The sequence below is a fragment of the Choristoneura fumiferana genome, chromosome 4 (genome assembly GCF_025370935.1).
Source record: "Choristoneura fumiferana chromosome 4, NRCan_CFum_1, whole genome shotgun sequence".
NCBI classification, from domain to species: domain Eukaryota; kingdom Metazoa; phylum Arthropoda; class Insecta; order Lepidoptera; family Tortricidae; genus Choristoneura; species Choristoneura fumiferana.
Window position 1 is genome coordinate 10,910,865 of NC_133475.1, and position 17,572 is coordinate 10,928,436.

At 37.2% G+C, this 17,572-nt stretch overlaps 2 protein-coding genes across 3 annotated transcripts in view; one reads left to right on the forward strand and one right to left on the reverse strand.

Moving 5' to 3' along the window:
- LOC141427452 (uncharacterized) overlaps positions 1-17,572 on the forward strand; it is a 266,714-nt gene that overhangs the window by 115,512 nt on the left and 133,630 nt on the right. The window lies entirely within an intron of this gene.
- On the reverse strand, positions 6,486-9,691 carry LOC141427453 (uncharacterized). 2 transcript variants are annotated; one of them, XM_074086933.1, is made up of 3 exons: positions 9,476-9,691; positions 8,635-9,184; positions 6,486-8,091 (listed from the first exon to the last, which is right to left on the reverse strand). In XM_074086933.1, the coding sequence occupies exons 2-3, from the start codon at positions 9,103-9,105 to the stop codon at positions 7,891-7,893; spliced, it is 672 nt and encodes a 223-aa protein (XP_073943034.1). In that variant the 5' UTR covers positions 9,106-9,184; positions 9,476-9,691; the 3' UTR covers positions 6,486-7,890. The 2 variants fall into 2 exon arrangements, with proteins under 2 accessions (XP_073943034.1, XP_073943035.1); XM_074086934.1 differs by lacking the exon at positions 9,476-9,691 and having other exon boundaries at positions 8,635-8,806; positions 8,954-9,183.

A 17,572-nucleotide genomic window follows, 5' to 3' on the forward strand; every position in this document is an offset into this window, starting at 1 on the left:
ACATATTAAACACCCAAGACACGAGAACAAACATTCGTATTTTTCATACAAATATATGCCCCGACACGGGAATCGAACCCGGGACCTCAAGCTTCGTAGTCAGGTTCTCTAACCACTAGGCCATCTGGTCGTCAACCATTTAGTTTGGGAACAACAAAGAGTGAGTCGACTGTCCCTACAGTGTTTCTTCTTCTCGCTTTTCTATGTTCTTTCCATTAAAAACACAAAAAAAGAAGAGATCACGATACCTATAATCTGAATTATCGTTTTAGTGAAAGACCGTACTTAATGAAAAAGCCAATATTAATTAACCAGAAAAGCAAAACCAGTCCAGTGAGTCTAGAATAAAAATTAGGTGCCCATTCGAATACGCCCCTTTTACTCGTGCTCAGGTATTATAGCCAAACATAACTACGAGCCGATACTTAATTTACACTCGAAAAAAATACTGTTTATCGTTACCCACAATAAAAACAGTGATAAGCTTGGAATAAAATATCGCTAGTAAATTTTTTGCACGTTTTAGCAGACAGACAAATATATTGTAACTCAGTGGGTACACACGCCTAACAAAGATGTTACAACGAATTATGGTCTTCACCTTATGAAGCAACTATTTCTCGTGGAAACTTGTTAGACTGTCCCCCTATTGTTCAAGTAGCGCATCACACCGCGTCACACAAGATTCATTCTACTTTTGGTCCATAATTCCGCATGGGAAGATTCATCGGAAGGAAATCACATGACCATATGGAAGTCACAACTGAAGCGGCGCACGTGTTCCTCGAAATGAGCACTATTGTTTTAGCGTGAAAGAAGAAGAAGAAGACGAAAGAATTTATTTGAAATATAACAAGGTTACAATTTAGATTCATCGGCGGACTCCGCACTAGACTCTGGGCCTGTATCGCGGAGACCAGAGAATTTACAATTTACAGCAGTTACTTAAGTAATTGAACTACTTAATACTAAGTTGACACAAAGCAAATTCTTAACCTAAAGTGGGCGTGTGTGTGTGTGTGTGCGTGTGTGTGTGCGTGTGTGTGTGTGTGCGTGTGTGTGTGTGTATGTGTGTGTGTGCGTGTGTATATGTGTGTAAATTTAATTACAGGCTGCCTGCAATAACCTCCTCAGTTTCATCGTAGCTAAGAGTCATCAACCAAGTTTCAATAACTTTTTTGAGATTTTTTTGGGATAACTTCTTCATATTTCTTATATGCTTACACGTTTTATTGTAAATGTATGTATGGGAGTAAGGTGGCAATCGCCTCGCAAATGTTGTTCTTATGGTCGGTGTCGTTAACTTGTGGATTACTGTAGTTACTTTTGAAATAAATAATTGACGTACACGTAAGACTTTAGCTACACAATAAAGTTCATTAGTGGGAAATCTGCGCGGTTTACTTAGCATGACCTTAAACACTGCTCGTTGAGCAGTCTCCAGTTCTCTCAAAGTAGTTTTAGCGATGCCACCCCATGCCAACAGGCAGTATGTAAGGGCAGACTGGCATAAGGCTTTATAAACTAATGTTAATATATATTTAGGTGCAGATTTACGTAGGGACTTGACGATAAAAATAGTTTTTCTGATTTTACCAGCTAATGAGGAAACATGTTCTTTAAAAGAAAGATTTTTATCAACTACTACACCAAGATACTTAATCATGTCAACATTTTCTGTGGATGGACAGTTACAGTTCAAAGATGGATTTTCGGTGAGCGTGAGTGTATTTTAAGTTTAATCGTTTCAGGTGGGCTAGAAGAGCGTGTTTTGTGAAAGGGGAGGAATTTTGTCTTTTTTACATTTAATGTTAAAAGGTTTTTACTTAACCAAAGCGCAATTTTAGACATTTCCTTTTCAGCTGTTTGTAAGACAGCGTCCCAGGAGTTTTCGTGGAATAGAATAACCGTGTCATCAGCGTAGCATATTACAGGTCTGATTCTTGAATTGGGATGAAAAGAGTTAAGACACACACATACACAAGCGCACGCACAAATACAAGCACGCGCAGACGTGTACACGCGTACCGTACCGTACGTGCAAACTGTTAACGATATTATTGAAGGGTTTAATTACAACTCACTTGTTTTAACTTTGCTTCAAGTTACATTGAAGACGTAGGTACATTCGCTACGAAACCCAAACAAAAAAATGTAAGAATAAATTTTGATTTGCTTTTAATTCCGACCAAAATGACTTACTTTCTGCCCGAAATTAGAAAAAACCAAAAGTTAGTATTGTGTTGTGATTTGTGGCGTTATCTGGTAAAAGGTACCTTGTTGTCGGTTCTAGTTTCCGAGATAATCGCGCTTGAAGTAAAATGTCGAAAAAAAACATTTTTTTCTTTTTTTACTCTATATTAATAAGCAGGGTCTAAATTTTAATTTGACAGAGACACAAGTTTTTAAATCGATTTTTTATGAGTTAAAACATCCCTTAAAGTTTAGTAAGAAAGGTACCTTATTGTCGGTGCCGCTCTTGAATGCTTTCTGTGCGCTCGGTATCGGTTTGGAAGAGGTGTCGGAGGTCGGTACTTTGTCGGCGCGTCATCATCATCATCATCATCATCATCCTAGCCTATACTTCCCACTGCTGGGCACAGGCCTCCTCTCAGAATGAGAGAGCTTGGGCATTAGTTCCCACGCGGGCCCATTGCGGTGCTTGTCGGCGCGTAAAAAACGTCAAGAATCATCATAAAATGCGTTTAATTAGAGTAAGGTAAATCATCAATAACTGGCCACCCTTACGCGGTAGCCAGTTAGGCCCTTATTACACTAGCGATTTGCGGGTGAGTTAAAAGCGAGGTGAGCGCGCAGCGAGTTCGCTTCGAGCGCGAAACGATTTCACCGCGAGCATAAAACAATATCGCCGCGAGCACGCAACGATGTCGCTGCGAGTTCGCTGCGTTAGCGCCGAAGACGCCCTATTTATTATACGAAAGTCTACAATATGGCGTTTTTGGCGCTAAAGCAGCGAACTCGCCATGCGCTCGCAGCAACGACATCGTTGCGCACTTGCGGCGAAATGGTTATACGCTCGCAGCGAATTCACTGCACGCTTGCCTCGCTTTCAACTCTCCCGCGAATCGCTAGTGTGATAAGGCCCTTATTGACGATTTACGCCAATTTTTCTTTTTTTTATTCGACTGGATGGCAAACGAGCAAGTGGGTCACCTGATGGTAAGAGATTACCACCGCCCTTAGACACCTGCAACACCAGGGGGATTGCAGATGCGTTGCCAACCTAGAGGCCTAAGATGGGATACCTCTAATGCCAGTAAATTCACTGGCTGTCTTACTCTCCACGCCGAAACACAACAATGCAAGCACTGCTATTCACGGCAGGATTAGCGAGCCAGATGGTGGTAGCAATCCGGGCGGACCATTCACAAGGTCCTACCACCTGCTGGTCTTTAGAGGTTGATTTATAGTCATAATAATAACGATTTATAGTTACAACTACAAATCAAAAGCATTTTTTTAGATCTTATTCTTAACTATGTCACTAAACATTTTTCGTCCGACAATAAGGTACCTTTTCAAATACGTTAATCATTTAGTGTGTTGAGACAAAATTATAGGTTTTTGGTAAGAGTTTTAATACTACAATGTTCTTAAATTAAGACTATTAAAATTAATCGTAAGTTATTAGTCGTTTTCAAATGATATCACTTCATAATCACTAAATATTTTACCACCGACGATAAGGTACCTTTTAGAAAATATATAGTGATTGTACCAACTTTTTACTAAACTTTACCTTGAATTTTGAGACTGAAAAAACTAGTTTTTTAACAATTAAGTCAGGACTTGAAGCACTTGAATTTTGAAACAAAAAAATGGTGTTCTTTTAAGGTGTCATTGTCTAAAGGCGACCAGATGGCCTAGTGGTTAGAAAACCTGACTACGAAGCTTGAGGTCCCGGGTTCGATTCCCGTGTCGGGGCAGATATTTGTATGAAAATACGAATGTTTGTTCTCGGGTCTTGGATGTTTAATATGTATTTAAGTATGTATCTATCTATATAATTATATTTATCCGTTGCTTAGTACCCATAACACAAGCTTTGCTAAGCTTACTTTGGGACTAGGTTAATTGGTGTGAATTGTCCCGAGATATTTATTTATTTAAAGGCACACCATATTATCAGTACCTATCAATAAATCTGTTCATTTCATGTCATATCATACTAATATACTCTAAATGAGAAGGTTTCTGATGAAGTTTGGATGTTTGATAATATTATAGACTAAAAATGCAGATAACCTAAAGATACTCCAATAATGGGCTCCCGCCTCTTCAAGAACACTTTCAAGATGTCGTATTAATTTCGTCTGCAATCAATAGATGGCGTTGTTCGAGAGAGTTGTTGCGCTTAAATGTTACGGGCACGGGCTAGTCTAAGATTATAAAAGTTTCTCGTGAAGGTATTTTTAGCGGTTGAGTTAGTTTACTATGTATGATAACTTTCTATGTATAAATACCATACTAGTAATTCTATGAGCGTATAGCTGCAACTACAACGGTACACCTACAATGACCTACATCATCCAATCAAATATGAATGATATTCTATATATACAAAACTTAATGACCTGTGATCGAGTACATAATTAACAAACAATGAAACCAGCCTCATTTAATTACTTAGCGTAAAAACTTCACTAAGTTTAATCAACTTAATAGCAAAAATCTAGCTACTTAATTCATTAAATGTTTTTGTAATTGCAAGTAAAAGTGTAATTCACTAAAATGATGAAAATGTTTGAAGCGGAATTTTTATTTTTTAACTTAGCTATACCTATTTGTGAATAGGGAGATTTCCGGATATAAGAGTCATGAAGATTAATTTTGTCTTATCTGATGTAAGTCATAGCGGAAATGATTTGTGTTTACTTTTCCGTTCCTTGAATTTGATAGATACGTATAATACGTAAACATCTTAGATAACGTGCTCACTTTGCAGGCCTTGATAATATGTGATTCTGAGACGAGGTGTCATTTTACTTGAATTGTTTTCTACATTAACTTTTTTATTTATTTCAAGTATAGTAAATAAAAGTAAAGTTTTAAGTAAGTATTTAGTCACTCTTTAGCCGGTGAAATTTTCTGAAGTTCTAGGAAATTCAAAAATAACGAAATTAAGAAAGTAAATTACGAGCAAAAAACAATGAAATTTCTCAGTTAATATTTATAGAAACTAACGAATTTATCAAAAAACTAGCTGTTATCTGTGACTTCGTCTGCCAATAATTCGTTTGTCTTGCGCCCATACACTTATAAAGTTTCCGGGTTAAAATAAAATATATCTTACCTTGTCAGGGTCTTAAACTATCTCCGAAAAATCTCCAAAAAATATCAAAAAAAAAATCAAAATCAAAATCAAAATCATTATTCAGTAAATAGCCGCAATGGGCACTTTTACACGTCATTTTTTTAAACTACCAGCGCTTTCGGAAAGACCATCATTGCCAAGAAGAATGCGCCGCAAGAAACTTGGCAGAAAGTCATTTTTTCAACATAAAATAATTACAATAAATACTTAAAAATACAGTACCTATACAATGAATAAAAGAAAATACAAATAATAATAATATCAGTGTTTTAATGGCTTTATGAATACTCGAGATCTGTTCTGTGTAACAGATATCGCATATCAAGCAGCACCTAAACCAACAATGAGTCAAAATCAGTTGCAGCTGTGGTTGCAGTAAGTAGGTAACCTTGTTAAAACATAGTAGGTACCTGAGTAACATAGTAGGTCTAGAGCAGATCGATATGGTACTTATTTTTTACTGATAGATTCGATGTTAATGGGGCCATTCATTGATTCGTACGGTTGGTAGACTTAACGAAATACACATTGAATCTTACCTTTGATAAGACTTATTTCGGCCATTCTCATTTGACTTTGCACCAGTCAATTACCGTATTTTCCCCACTATTTGACACGGTAATTAGAGTTGAGTGCGCAGATAAATGTAAAATATGCTTCTCTTTTTTTTTGTCATGATGTGTTGGCTGAATAAAAATACTTCTATTCTATTCTATTATATATATTTTTCATCGTTGTATGTCACAATTAATACGCATTCCTCATCCCAGCCTATTTACGTCCCACTGCGGGGCACATACCTTCTCTCAGAATGAGAGGGCTATGGTCGTAGTTCCCACGCGGGCCCAGTGCCGATTGGGAAATTCACACACACCATTGAATAGCTATTCGCAGGTTTGTCCAGGTTTCCTCACGATGTTTTCCTTCACCTTAAAGCTCGTGGTTAATTTCAAATGTAATTTTACTCATGAATTTTAAAAAACTCAGAGGTGCGAGCCGGGCTTTGAACCCACGATCCTCTGCTTGAGACGCCATAGGTCAAACCACTAGGTCATGACTTCTACTACTTTGTTCCCATGTTCTTTAACTCTTAATTTTCAGTTAGATAAGCCTTTGTTGAAAATGTGTGGTAAAATAATTGAAACAAAAATTACATAGCCAGTTTTAATTTTTACTTTTTAAATTGGTACTTAATACAATCAAAACATACAATACAAAATTACACAAAATAATAAATAGGTAAGTATAGTTATGTACTTACTTGATATTATAATAATGTTAGTATCTTAAAATAACAGCTGCTATTATTAAAACACTAACGCACACGCCTTTACCATAAAAATGCATTATTTCGTTATAATAAAATTAATAAGTACAAGGAACTATAGTGTTATATTTATGGCATCAAGTATAAAAATGCAATACCTAAAAAAGAGTAATAATAGCCAGGTTTTTAAAATCAAAACTGCGAGCCACTTTGTAAGGCATTTAGGTTTAGTTCTAAATCAAAATCCTAGACCATGCCTAATGCGACTTTTTCCCAGTCAGTTCCCAGCTATTAAAATAATGTTGATTTCGGATCCTTAAAACAACGATATAACGTAATATAACTTAAACAATAACGACCTACAACTTTTAAAGTAACGGCCTTGCCACTATACTAGTACTTAATTCGTTTTCTAACAAACAAACTTTAGATTTATTTGAGTAACATACTTGAAGAAATCTTAACCCGTGTCTGAAAATTAGGCAACTGAGGACAAAATAAAAATATTTTTTCATTTCATATCGAATATCTTTGCTTTCTATTGAGAATGACACTCGACAGGGTGTTCACAAGACTGGTTATATTTCGTCTTTCTATAGCTTGGTATTAGAGATTGCAAATCGTTTTTGTACTGATTGTCTATCAGAAATCAATATTAATGACTACAATCCTTTTTACCTTTGTCCACGACAAAATACATAAAGCACAAAAGTGTGGTAGCAGAAGAGCAAGGTAAAAAGTTTAGTCAGTTTTATTTATGTTGGAACTAACTCGGTTTTTAGTTAAAACCGGTGTTCGCAAGTAAAAACTGGTTGGCGTTCTGGTTGGCATGCCGATATAATGAACGAAATAAGAGAAAATCTAATGGCTACACCAGTGCATCCAGTGATTTGGACCAGGTCCCTCAATCAAAATAATCAGGATTGTTCACGTACTAATAAGAAAAACAGTTCTATAACTGAAACAAACGAATCATACTACTTGCATTTTACATTAACCTTCGCGACTTAACATCTTCCTGTTCCGTTAACGTGTTATTGATTTGGACACCCATAGTGATTTTCAAGCAAACTACTAAATACCTACAATCGAGTAAAGAAAGTATCAAAATGAACTTTCGGTTCGTGAATGAATGAATAAATTTCGCCATTCATCATCCAAGCCGCTAAGATTACGTTACAAATTATCCATACGACATCAATATATCTTAACAGACATGATAACAATTTAACAAATAGAAAAATACTGTTATTGACTAAGGCGTAATGCAAATTTCTTTTTGAAGTGACTAATTTTTTGTTGGAGAGTACGCAGCCATGATTATATCAAATACTTCCTGAACGTGTTCAGCGGAGCAGACGTCTTGTTGCTCAAAATAATCTCCACAACCTGAGAGTGCGAAACACTTCTGCTGCTGTTGCCTTGAATCGTTAGAGTTGCAGCAAGATAGGACCGGGGCATCACATCGCCGCAGTTTACGTGTTGGACTCTGCAAAGAAAAAATCAGAAGTTACATTCAGGCTAGTTTGTGACCTGACATTAGTGCTAGATCACGTCTAGTACTATTATTTATTCTGTGATCTAGTAAACAAATAACACAAGTAGGTTTTCAATGTTGGTGAGATAAATATTCGCGCCAAAAGTACAACCTTAATTATTGGTATAAACGGTTTGTAGTAGGCACTACGTAATTAATAAAGGTACCAATATCAGGTGAAGGAAAACATCGTGAGGAAACCTGCACAAACCTGCGAAGCAATTCAATGGTGTGTGTGAAGTTCCCAATCCGCACTGGGCCCGCGTGGGAACTATGGCCCAAGCCCTCTTGTTCTGAGGGGAGGCCTGTGCCCAGCAGTGGGACGTATATAGGCTGGGATGATGATGATGATGATATCCAGCTTTATATTACCCAAACACGTCGAAATCATCTTGCGTCGATATCGACAGCAAAAAGTTGTTTTATAAATGCAACCCGTATCGACCTTTAAGCTTTACCTCGATGTTTCCAATTTCATTGTGTTTGGTTATTTACCTGCGCTCCTTGTTCGGTTCCGTGGTTGACTTTCGGCGGCGTGCGAGCTGTAGAACTAGGCGGCGGGATGCGGTTAAAGTCGATCGGTCTGGCGTTTATCCCGTAGTTCTCTTCTACCTCATCGGTGTCGTCGTATCCCCAATTTTGCCTCTTGTCTTCCATATCGGGCCACCTGGTTGTGACGTTCGGAGGATTAGGCTCTGTTTTGCAACATTTGCAACACTGGGGAGCCGGGAGCTGGATCGGGTAAGGAATGTAAATTGGTTGCTGTGGAGGTGGAGGAGGGCGTCTTATATAATCAGATAAATCTTCTAGTAACCTATGTATTTGTGGTAAAAGATCCCTGTCATCTCTTCGTTGTTCGTAATGCCCCAGGCCACTGCGAATGATATCCATATAATGGACTGGGGTATTGTCTCTTTGGTCGATGTCGTATTTGGTTCTCGTTTTGGTGCTCTTGGTGGTCGGCATTGGCACTCGGTTTCGCGTAAGACGGGCCAATGACCGCCAAGCACAGCGCAATGCCAAATAGTACTGTTAAAGATTTCATCTGAAAAGATAGGAATATATTTTTACATTTTGTATTTAGTTTTGCAGCACTGCCTCGAAAATAAGATGGCATTGAATAATATCGATTAAGTACTAACGAATGCTTCGTATGCGCATAGATGTATGAGAATAAAAAAAAGTCGTTAGAGTGACCGCTGACTTGATGTCCTCATTTTATTGTCATTACATCAGTAATTAATAGCCGTGTTAAAAAAACCGATGTATCAAGTTCACCGATTATTTTAAAGAACGCACGATCATTTCACTTTGTAGAAAAAATATCGACACAAACCTTGGTAATCTTGTTGGTAAACAGGCGTACACAAAAATAGGAGACGAAGGTCGTAACGTATACACAAATTAGACAGATAGGTATAAATGAAGCTTATCACTGTAAATTTAGACCGTTTGAGCGATAAACGTGCGTGCTATTCGCCGCACAACCGTGCACTGCCGGGGTTACGTATGGATGGTGGGGTGAGCACGCGACCGTGGCATTTAAAACTCTGGCGCACTCAGTCGAGCGTTGCTTATATGTATAGTATGTATAGTTTCGGAGTAGCCCTGCTGCTGTGCGTACCTACCTATACATTATGTGAAATGGGTTTTCCCTATGACGTTGGTTTTCCACTTTCTGTTTTGCTAGCACACAACAGCTCGTATAGCTTTTAATTTGGTATGTATTTTCCAAAAAAGATTTAAATCAATTTCCAAAACGAAAACTATTGACAGTCTTCATAATTAAGGTTTTTCAGCTTTTTAAGCGACTGCAAAATGGAGGAATTTCTCATTTCATCCAAATCTTTATTTAAGTAGTTTAAAGAAAAGAAAGAAAGAAAAGAAAGAAAATACATTTATTCACAACACAAGACACAACAATAGTATTAAGTACAAATAGACAACACGTAGGAAAGTATGTGTCATTGCGGTTGTGAATAGGACACTGGCTCAGCATAATGCTGAAGCGTTAATAATAAACACCCCAGCGCTGATTTTCAGCCAGCACCGTTGGTGACCCTCGGACCGCTACAAAGATATACTACACAGTTTTATTACTATACATAAGACTACATAAATAGAAAATTTGTAAACAATGAAACATATTAATTTTTATGGCTTTGAAAGACATTAACATAGTACATAAACATAATTATTATAACTATTATACACTCACAGCATGGCATGTTCTCCGATTACTCAAAGACGTTTAGGCAGATTTTTATTTGATAGGATAAGTATGTGATGTGATGTGTACTTATTTGTTAATATGTGCACATGTGACAGTCGCGCACGCTAATCAGCTATATTTTTACATTATTTCAGATGCAGGTACTATAAATTTTCGGCATTATGAGGCGTTCCCCTATGACGCTTGTGAATCGTTTCCGCAAAATCTTTTTTGGTCGATGGGGAATGTCTCATAACACCTGATATATCATTATCAAAATTAGTTCAGTAAGTGCCTACATACAGTCAAATGCAAAGATATCGACACGGCCAATGTTACAAAAATATATATACACGACTTTATGCACTTAACATTAAGGTCATGTATACATAAACCCCCTTGCAAAAAACGGGCACCTACTATGATATATAAACTAAGTAAAACGTCATAGGGCACCTATTTTGTATTTTATGTGCATGAAATCTTACTTTCTAAGCTGCAATGCCTAAAAATCTGAAAAACCATAGGTGCCCTATTTTTTTGCAAGTGGGTTAATTTTTGTAACTTTGGCCGTGTCGATTTCTTTGCACTTGACTGTAGGTACGTATCATTTTATTCACATTTGAATTCGGTAAATGTTTCTGCTAAGAAAATACCTACTCTGTAACTAGTTACTTACACTTACTTTCAGAAATTATACCTGCACAAGAATCGGGTTATTAAGACGACCAGATGGCCTAGTGGTTAGAGAACCTGGCTACGAAGCTTGAGGTCCCGGGTTCGATTCCCGTGTCGGGGCAGATATTTATATGAAAAATACGAATGTTTGTTTTCGGGTCTTGGGTGTTTACTATGTATTTAAGTATGTATCTATCTATATAATTATATTTATCCGTTGCTTAGTACCCATACCATAACACAAGCTTTGCTAAGCTTACTTTGGGACTAGGTCAATTGGTGTGAATTGTCCCGTGATATATCTTTTTTTTTATTGTCAAATCAGTTCTAGGATTAATTCAACTGGTTATCTAAATTTTTACCCTATAGCTGTGGTGGGTATTATGGTAACGCCTAAATTTATCAATGTTTACCTTATTAGTATGCGAGCAAACATCCGCGTCCTTGGCTTGACCAAACACTTGGCTTTACGACACACCTTAGCCAACCAAAATCTATTTAAGTAAAGATTTCGATGATAAATAAAAAAAGATAAATTTTTTGGCGGTTAGTTACTCATGTTAACTAAAATACCACATAAAATAAAGTAGATACATACATTTTATTAATGGTCATCAAGTTTAGTATCTATAAAATTACTAGTTCTTGTTAAATTGTTACGGAAACTATTCATTTCCCGCTGGTTTTCAATAGTTCTGAATACCTACGCATATCTATTATTATTCATGAACATGATTAATGTAAATTAATTATACTCTTAATTTAAATAGGTTCGTCTTTTCTGGTAGCAAATGAAACTTACTTTTTTTGTTTAAAATATGGCTTTATTTTCCAAATTTTACCATTTTTGTTTATTAAACATGTTGTAATGTAACTAAGATGCAACCTGCTTGAATTCGAGCACATAATTACCTTCATGATAGTCCGAAAATGTTTTTGACTAGAATCTAGGTAGACATGACGTTGATAAGAACTACTAAAGTGATTTATCATATCATATTGTACCTACATGAACATCCCCGATGGATACTTGGTATAGCATTATTATTATTATTATTTTTTATACGACTGGAAGGCAAACGAGCAAGGGGGTCTCCTGATGGTAAGAGATCACCACCGCCTTAAACATCTGCAACACCAGGGGTATTGCAGACGCGCTGCCAACCTAGAGGCCTAAGATGGGATACCTCACGTGCCAGTAATTTCACCGGCTGTCTTACTCTCCACGCCGAAACACAACAATGCAAGCACTGCTGCTTCACGGCAGGATTAGCGAGCAAGATGGTGGTAGCAATCCGGGCGGACCTTGCACAAGGTCCTACCACCTGCATTAGCGACACAAATTAGCAACATCGGTTAAGTACCTACACATTAGCGTCAGTTCAGACTATCACTTTGATTTTCTGTCATTGAAGACAGATTGACGAATATTTTAAAATACCTATTTAATTCGCATAGTCCAGACCATCAGTCCGTATTTAGTCCGACGGGGTTACACGGTCCTTCTGCGGTCATTTTGACCAGAATGATTGACCTGACTGAATGACGACAGAATAAGATATAACCTACGAATGATATAACCAATGTCTCTCTCGGACTGACGGAGTGATGGTCCAGACAGACGTTAAATATTTTACAAAATAATCGTAAATCCTTTGTGAATGACAGAAAACTAAAATGGTGGACTAAACTGATGCCAGAATTAGTGTGTAGCCGATGCCATAACAATAGCATTCGACGTGCATTCGACAGTCAGTAGCGGGCGGCGGCATGACGTTGGCCGCGGAACCAAACACAACACGGCTTATACATAATTATAATGATATCCAATCATTTGGCAACATTTCAACTTTGACTTTTGACTTTGAAATCATTACTTGGCAAACTATTAATTTATTATTTTCATCATTTGGCAAAACCACGTTTGTCAAATCAACGTTTGGCAAAAAAAATATGATAAAATGCATTATTTGGCAAACACTTTATTAAGAATAATTAGAGGTGCCAGTAGCTCAGGTTAATTTGGTTAAGAAATACGAGTAGGTTAGGGTGGGTCAGAACTGAGACCGTAAGAAAAACTAACTTCTGCCAGTATAGTAGGTCAGGTTAGAACTGCGACCCATAGAAAAACTAACTGTTAGTGTAGTTGGTCAGGTTAGGTTAGAACTGCGACTTTAAGGAATGCGAGACGAGAACAAGCCACGAGAACCTAATCCTACCAATTTAAACATGTTATGTAAGTGGTTTGTTAAATAATCATTTATAAATTGATGTTTTGTAAAATAACTAGTTTGAAAAATGAGTTGTTTGGATAATGGATATTTTTTAAATGATGTTTTTATAATATGATGTGTTTTTAAAGTGACAAGTTTGTTAAAAGTGTATCTATCAAATGATCATTAATTGTGTTATGAGCAGTTTGCGATATGAAGTGGGTTGTGAAATGAAGTTTGTGGAATGATCATTTGTTAAACGTTGTTTGCTAAGTGATAGTAAGCCACATATAATGTATATCTTGGTTTGTATATTTTTTCTGGTATTCATGTACCTTCAATGTATCTAGTTTGTATCTGAAATACGTTATTTTTATTAACAGCTTTTATCATCATCATCATCATCAGCTGGAAGACGCCCACTGTGGAGCAAAAAGCCACCTTTACAAATAACAGAGTTAAGGTTTGAATGAAATTCAAGATTAGACACAGTAAGACTTACCTGCACGTGACGTCACACGCACGTAGCGCAATAGATAAAAACTACTGTTCCATAGAGAAAAGCGTTTTAGAAAGAGACAGATATATAGATTTTTCAAAATATCAGAAAAAAACCTATTTTCAATCGACTTAATTTTTCTCTTCGCTAATTTTCTCGCGCAATTCGTATTGTCTGTATACCTATATTTCTATAATAATATACAGGTTAGGGCAAATTCATAGTCAAAACTAATTATAGAAAATATTCAAATCATTACGCCATCGCCAGGTGCGTTCAGTTGAGCGTGTTGGGTTGAGTTTTCCCAGAGTTTTCTATTTTCATCTCTTGATTATATTTACAGTAACGATTGAGTCATGACATGACGGACTACATAAATATTAGATAGGTACATTTACGTAAGTATCTTTTAAATGTAGTAATATTTTTTATATTGTAACTTTTAAAGTAGTGTCCTTATCTTTATCTTGATACATACTAACGCCTGTTTCACCACCCATTGATATAATCGATGGGTGGTGAAACAGCCTTTAGTGTCTGTAATACATAGAACATATTTAACTACATATTTTACATGTATAATTTAGCTCTAAAATTTTTGACAATAAACAATCTGGCCAACATATTAACCCAAAATTTCAAATGATTAGAAAGTTATGAGGAGTTTTTAAACATATTTAAATCTCGCAGCTCACTTGTCGGAAAGTGAAAAGAGTGGCCCATAAACATAAGGCAGCCAAACCTATGAAGACCTATGTTATTATGGTCTGGGAACTAAGGTGGAATGTCGTTAAGCTAGTTATTCGGCATAGTTATAGTATATTTAGCGGCAAGCTAACGGGCAAGATGGAGTTACTATCCGAAACGACTCTGCATGAATCACATAATATTTTTTTTGTGTGAATTAAAATTTCTTCCTGTGGGTAACGAAAAACTTACATAGTAACGACAAATTCCCATTTTTTCAAGTCGATTTAGACTTCGCTGCTGGCTGTCTAACCCAAAACTTTGTCAGGTGTTGCAAACGCATATGTGCGTCCAATTCCTACAAAATTATGAAAACGAAAGCCAGTCACAAAAACGCGTGCCTATAGGACGCGTTACCAATATTTTAGTGTAAGTACGTATGTGTTAAAAAGTACGTAAGAATAAGAGCAAATCTTATTGCTTTGCCGGGACCTTAAAATATTTATATCTATTCTTCCAATCCCCTAACACGCTTTATACATTACGTGCCTACAAGCAGTTGCTCATTACCATTCCTCTCTCTCACTATAGGTATATTAAAAAACCTTACGTCTAAAATATCTTTAAAACATTTTTCGTGTACGCGGTACTTTTGGTCCAATAATTTTACTATAGTTAATAATAATAATAATAAAATTTATTTCGACCAACTCGGATCATACACATAGAAATTAAGAACAAAAATTAAGAACATAAAATTAAGAACAGTAAGATTACATTACATCTATACTATACTAAGTGGGCAACACATGCAGCTGGTTCCAGTGGCACATAAATGGACCGGCATTCCGCTCCGCCACTGTCTTCAGGAGGCTGTTGGGGCTGCGAGTGATGCGCTGCAGCAGCGAGGCGACCCGTTTCCGCATGATTGCGTGAAAGCCGTCTGCATGCGCCTCCGCGAACATTCCTGACGCGCTGCAGCGCCCCGGCAGCCCCAGCAGCATTCTGAACTCGTTGTTATATTGAACGCGTAGGGCGCTGTAGGCTATTTGAGTATAATTGACCCACAGGCTGCAGGTATAAAATGACTGGCAGTATGCCTTAAACAAAGAAATTTTGACGTTTTTAGTACACCTGGCAAACCTACGGATCAACATATTACTCCTCACCGCCAGCGCCCTACGCTCTCGCTCTATATCCTTACAGTCGCTAAGTGACGCTGTAACCCAATGCCCCAGATATTTAAACTCCTCGACTACCTTTAGAGGAGTGCCTTCGAGTTTTACTTGGGTAATAATACGTGGATAATTCATTGTACCCGCCTTAAACACCAGCAACTCACTCTTTGAGGCATTATATCTAAGGCCGTGGGCCTCAGCGTATCTTTCACATATGACTAAAAGATCTTTAATGGCGCCTATTGACGGGCCCAGCAACACCATGTCGTCTGCGTAACTTATATTATTAATAAATTGACCTCCTACTGAGCATCCGACCATAGCGTTGCTGAGCTCATCAATCAGCCGATCGACATACAGGCTGAAGAGTTTGGGTGACGTGAGCCCACCCTGTCGTACCCCACACTCTGTCCTATATGTGTCAGATAACGAGTCAGCCCACCTTACCACGTTATTTTGATGACCATACCAGAACTTAAACATTTCAATCAACTCACTGGGTAACGTGGTGTCCTCGTACAGTTTTTGCCATAACTTACTATATGACACCAAATCAAAAGCCTTGGACAAGTCAAGAAAACACGCGTATACGGGTGTTTTCCTGTCCGTGTAATAAACCTAAATACATGCATTTTATTATTTATATTGGCATTCGCTATGGGCCGATCGAGACAATTTTGTGATTTTTCGCCCCACGGTAAGGTTTCGTGAGATTTGGAGCGACCCTTTTCCCTTTTCCTCCCTTCTTTCCCAATTAATATATACTTTTATGTGGTGTACTGCCGTTTCGGCAAAATATTTTTCGCCAAATTTCACTTCCCAAAAAACTTATCGCAGTAGTTTAATTTCCCAAACGAATCTTTATCATATTAACATTTCGCATTTTATTAATTTGGTCAAATTATCATTTGGCATAATTTTACATTGTCAAGTTTTATTATGATAAACGTTTATTAAGCAAACGTTTTCTTTTGGCTAATATTATATTACAAAAAAATGTTTGATCAAAATGACACTTCGTACACGAACCAACCACAGAAATCAACTGCTACCAGAATAAGGTTAGGTTAGGTTAGAACTGCGTCTCCTACAGAAGCAAACTGCTATGAGAAAAGTAGGTTATTGCCAAACGGCACATTTGACTAAATAACACTTGGTAATGTGAAACATGACTGAGTAATCATTTTTGAAACAGTAATTTGCCAAAAAAATTTACTAACTGTAAAATTGCCTTAAGTTGTTTTAGCAAATGATTTTTTGCCAAATGATAATTAGAGTAAAATATTTTGGGATGTGATACTTTGGGAAAAGTTTTTTGCCCACACGTTAGTAATCCACTTGTATGTCTATATGATTTAGCCATGATTTTTAGTAAACAAACATATTTTACTTATTTCAATCCGATACTGTTCCTTGCGGCAAGACAAAACGTGACATTTGCCGAGATCAATCTGGGTGCGTGAGGTTGGGTGAGATTTGGCCCTCCCCTTCTGTACTTAAACGTCTCACATATGGACTCCCCTTTATTACAGCTGGCTTTGGTTTATAATGTCGGGTGATAATAACGGTCGGGTTTAAGTGCATAAGGTCGTCGGTTATCACGAGGTTGAATCACAAGGCTTAGTCACAAAATGCAAAAAATCATCAAGCGCATGTTGCACATAATACGAGTTCCAGGCGGTATTACCGAATATACCCAATAATACCCATATTATAAATCTGTATCGTAATGAGATTTATAGTACGCGTGCAGTGCATTAGATGTTCAGCAGCAGGCGGGCGATCCTCGGGCACAGCTCGTGGGCCGACATACCTGTTCGTAATTCTCGTTGCAATGCAGGTCATTCTCAATGGTTTGCGGAACACATGATAGAGGATTTAATATATTTTATGCAACTGTACGTAATTAGGCCTTAAAGCACTCATGTGACCCTTTTATGAAACTACACTCGTGTTTTAATGGTCC

Bases quoted from the DNA above. Each gene is read 5' to 3' on its own strand.
- LOC141427453 (XM_074086933.1), bottom strand. From the start codon at position 9,105: ATGCCGACCACCAAGAGCACCAAAACGAGAACCAAATACGACATCGAC. The intron at 8,092-8,634 runs GTAAATAACCAA...TTTTCTTTGCAG, and splicing joins GAACCGAACAAGGAGCGCAG to AGTCCAACACGTAAACTGCG.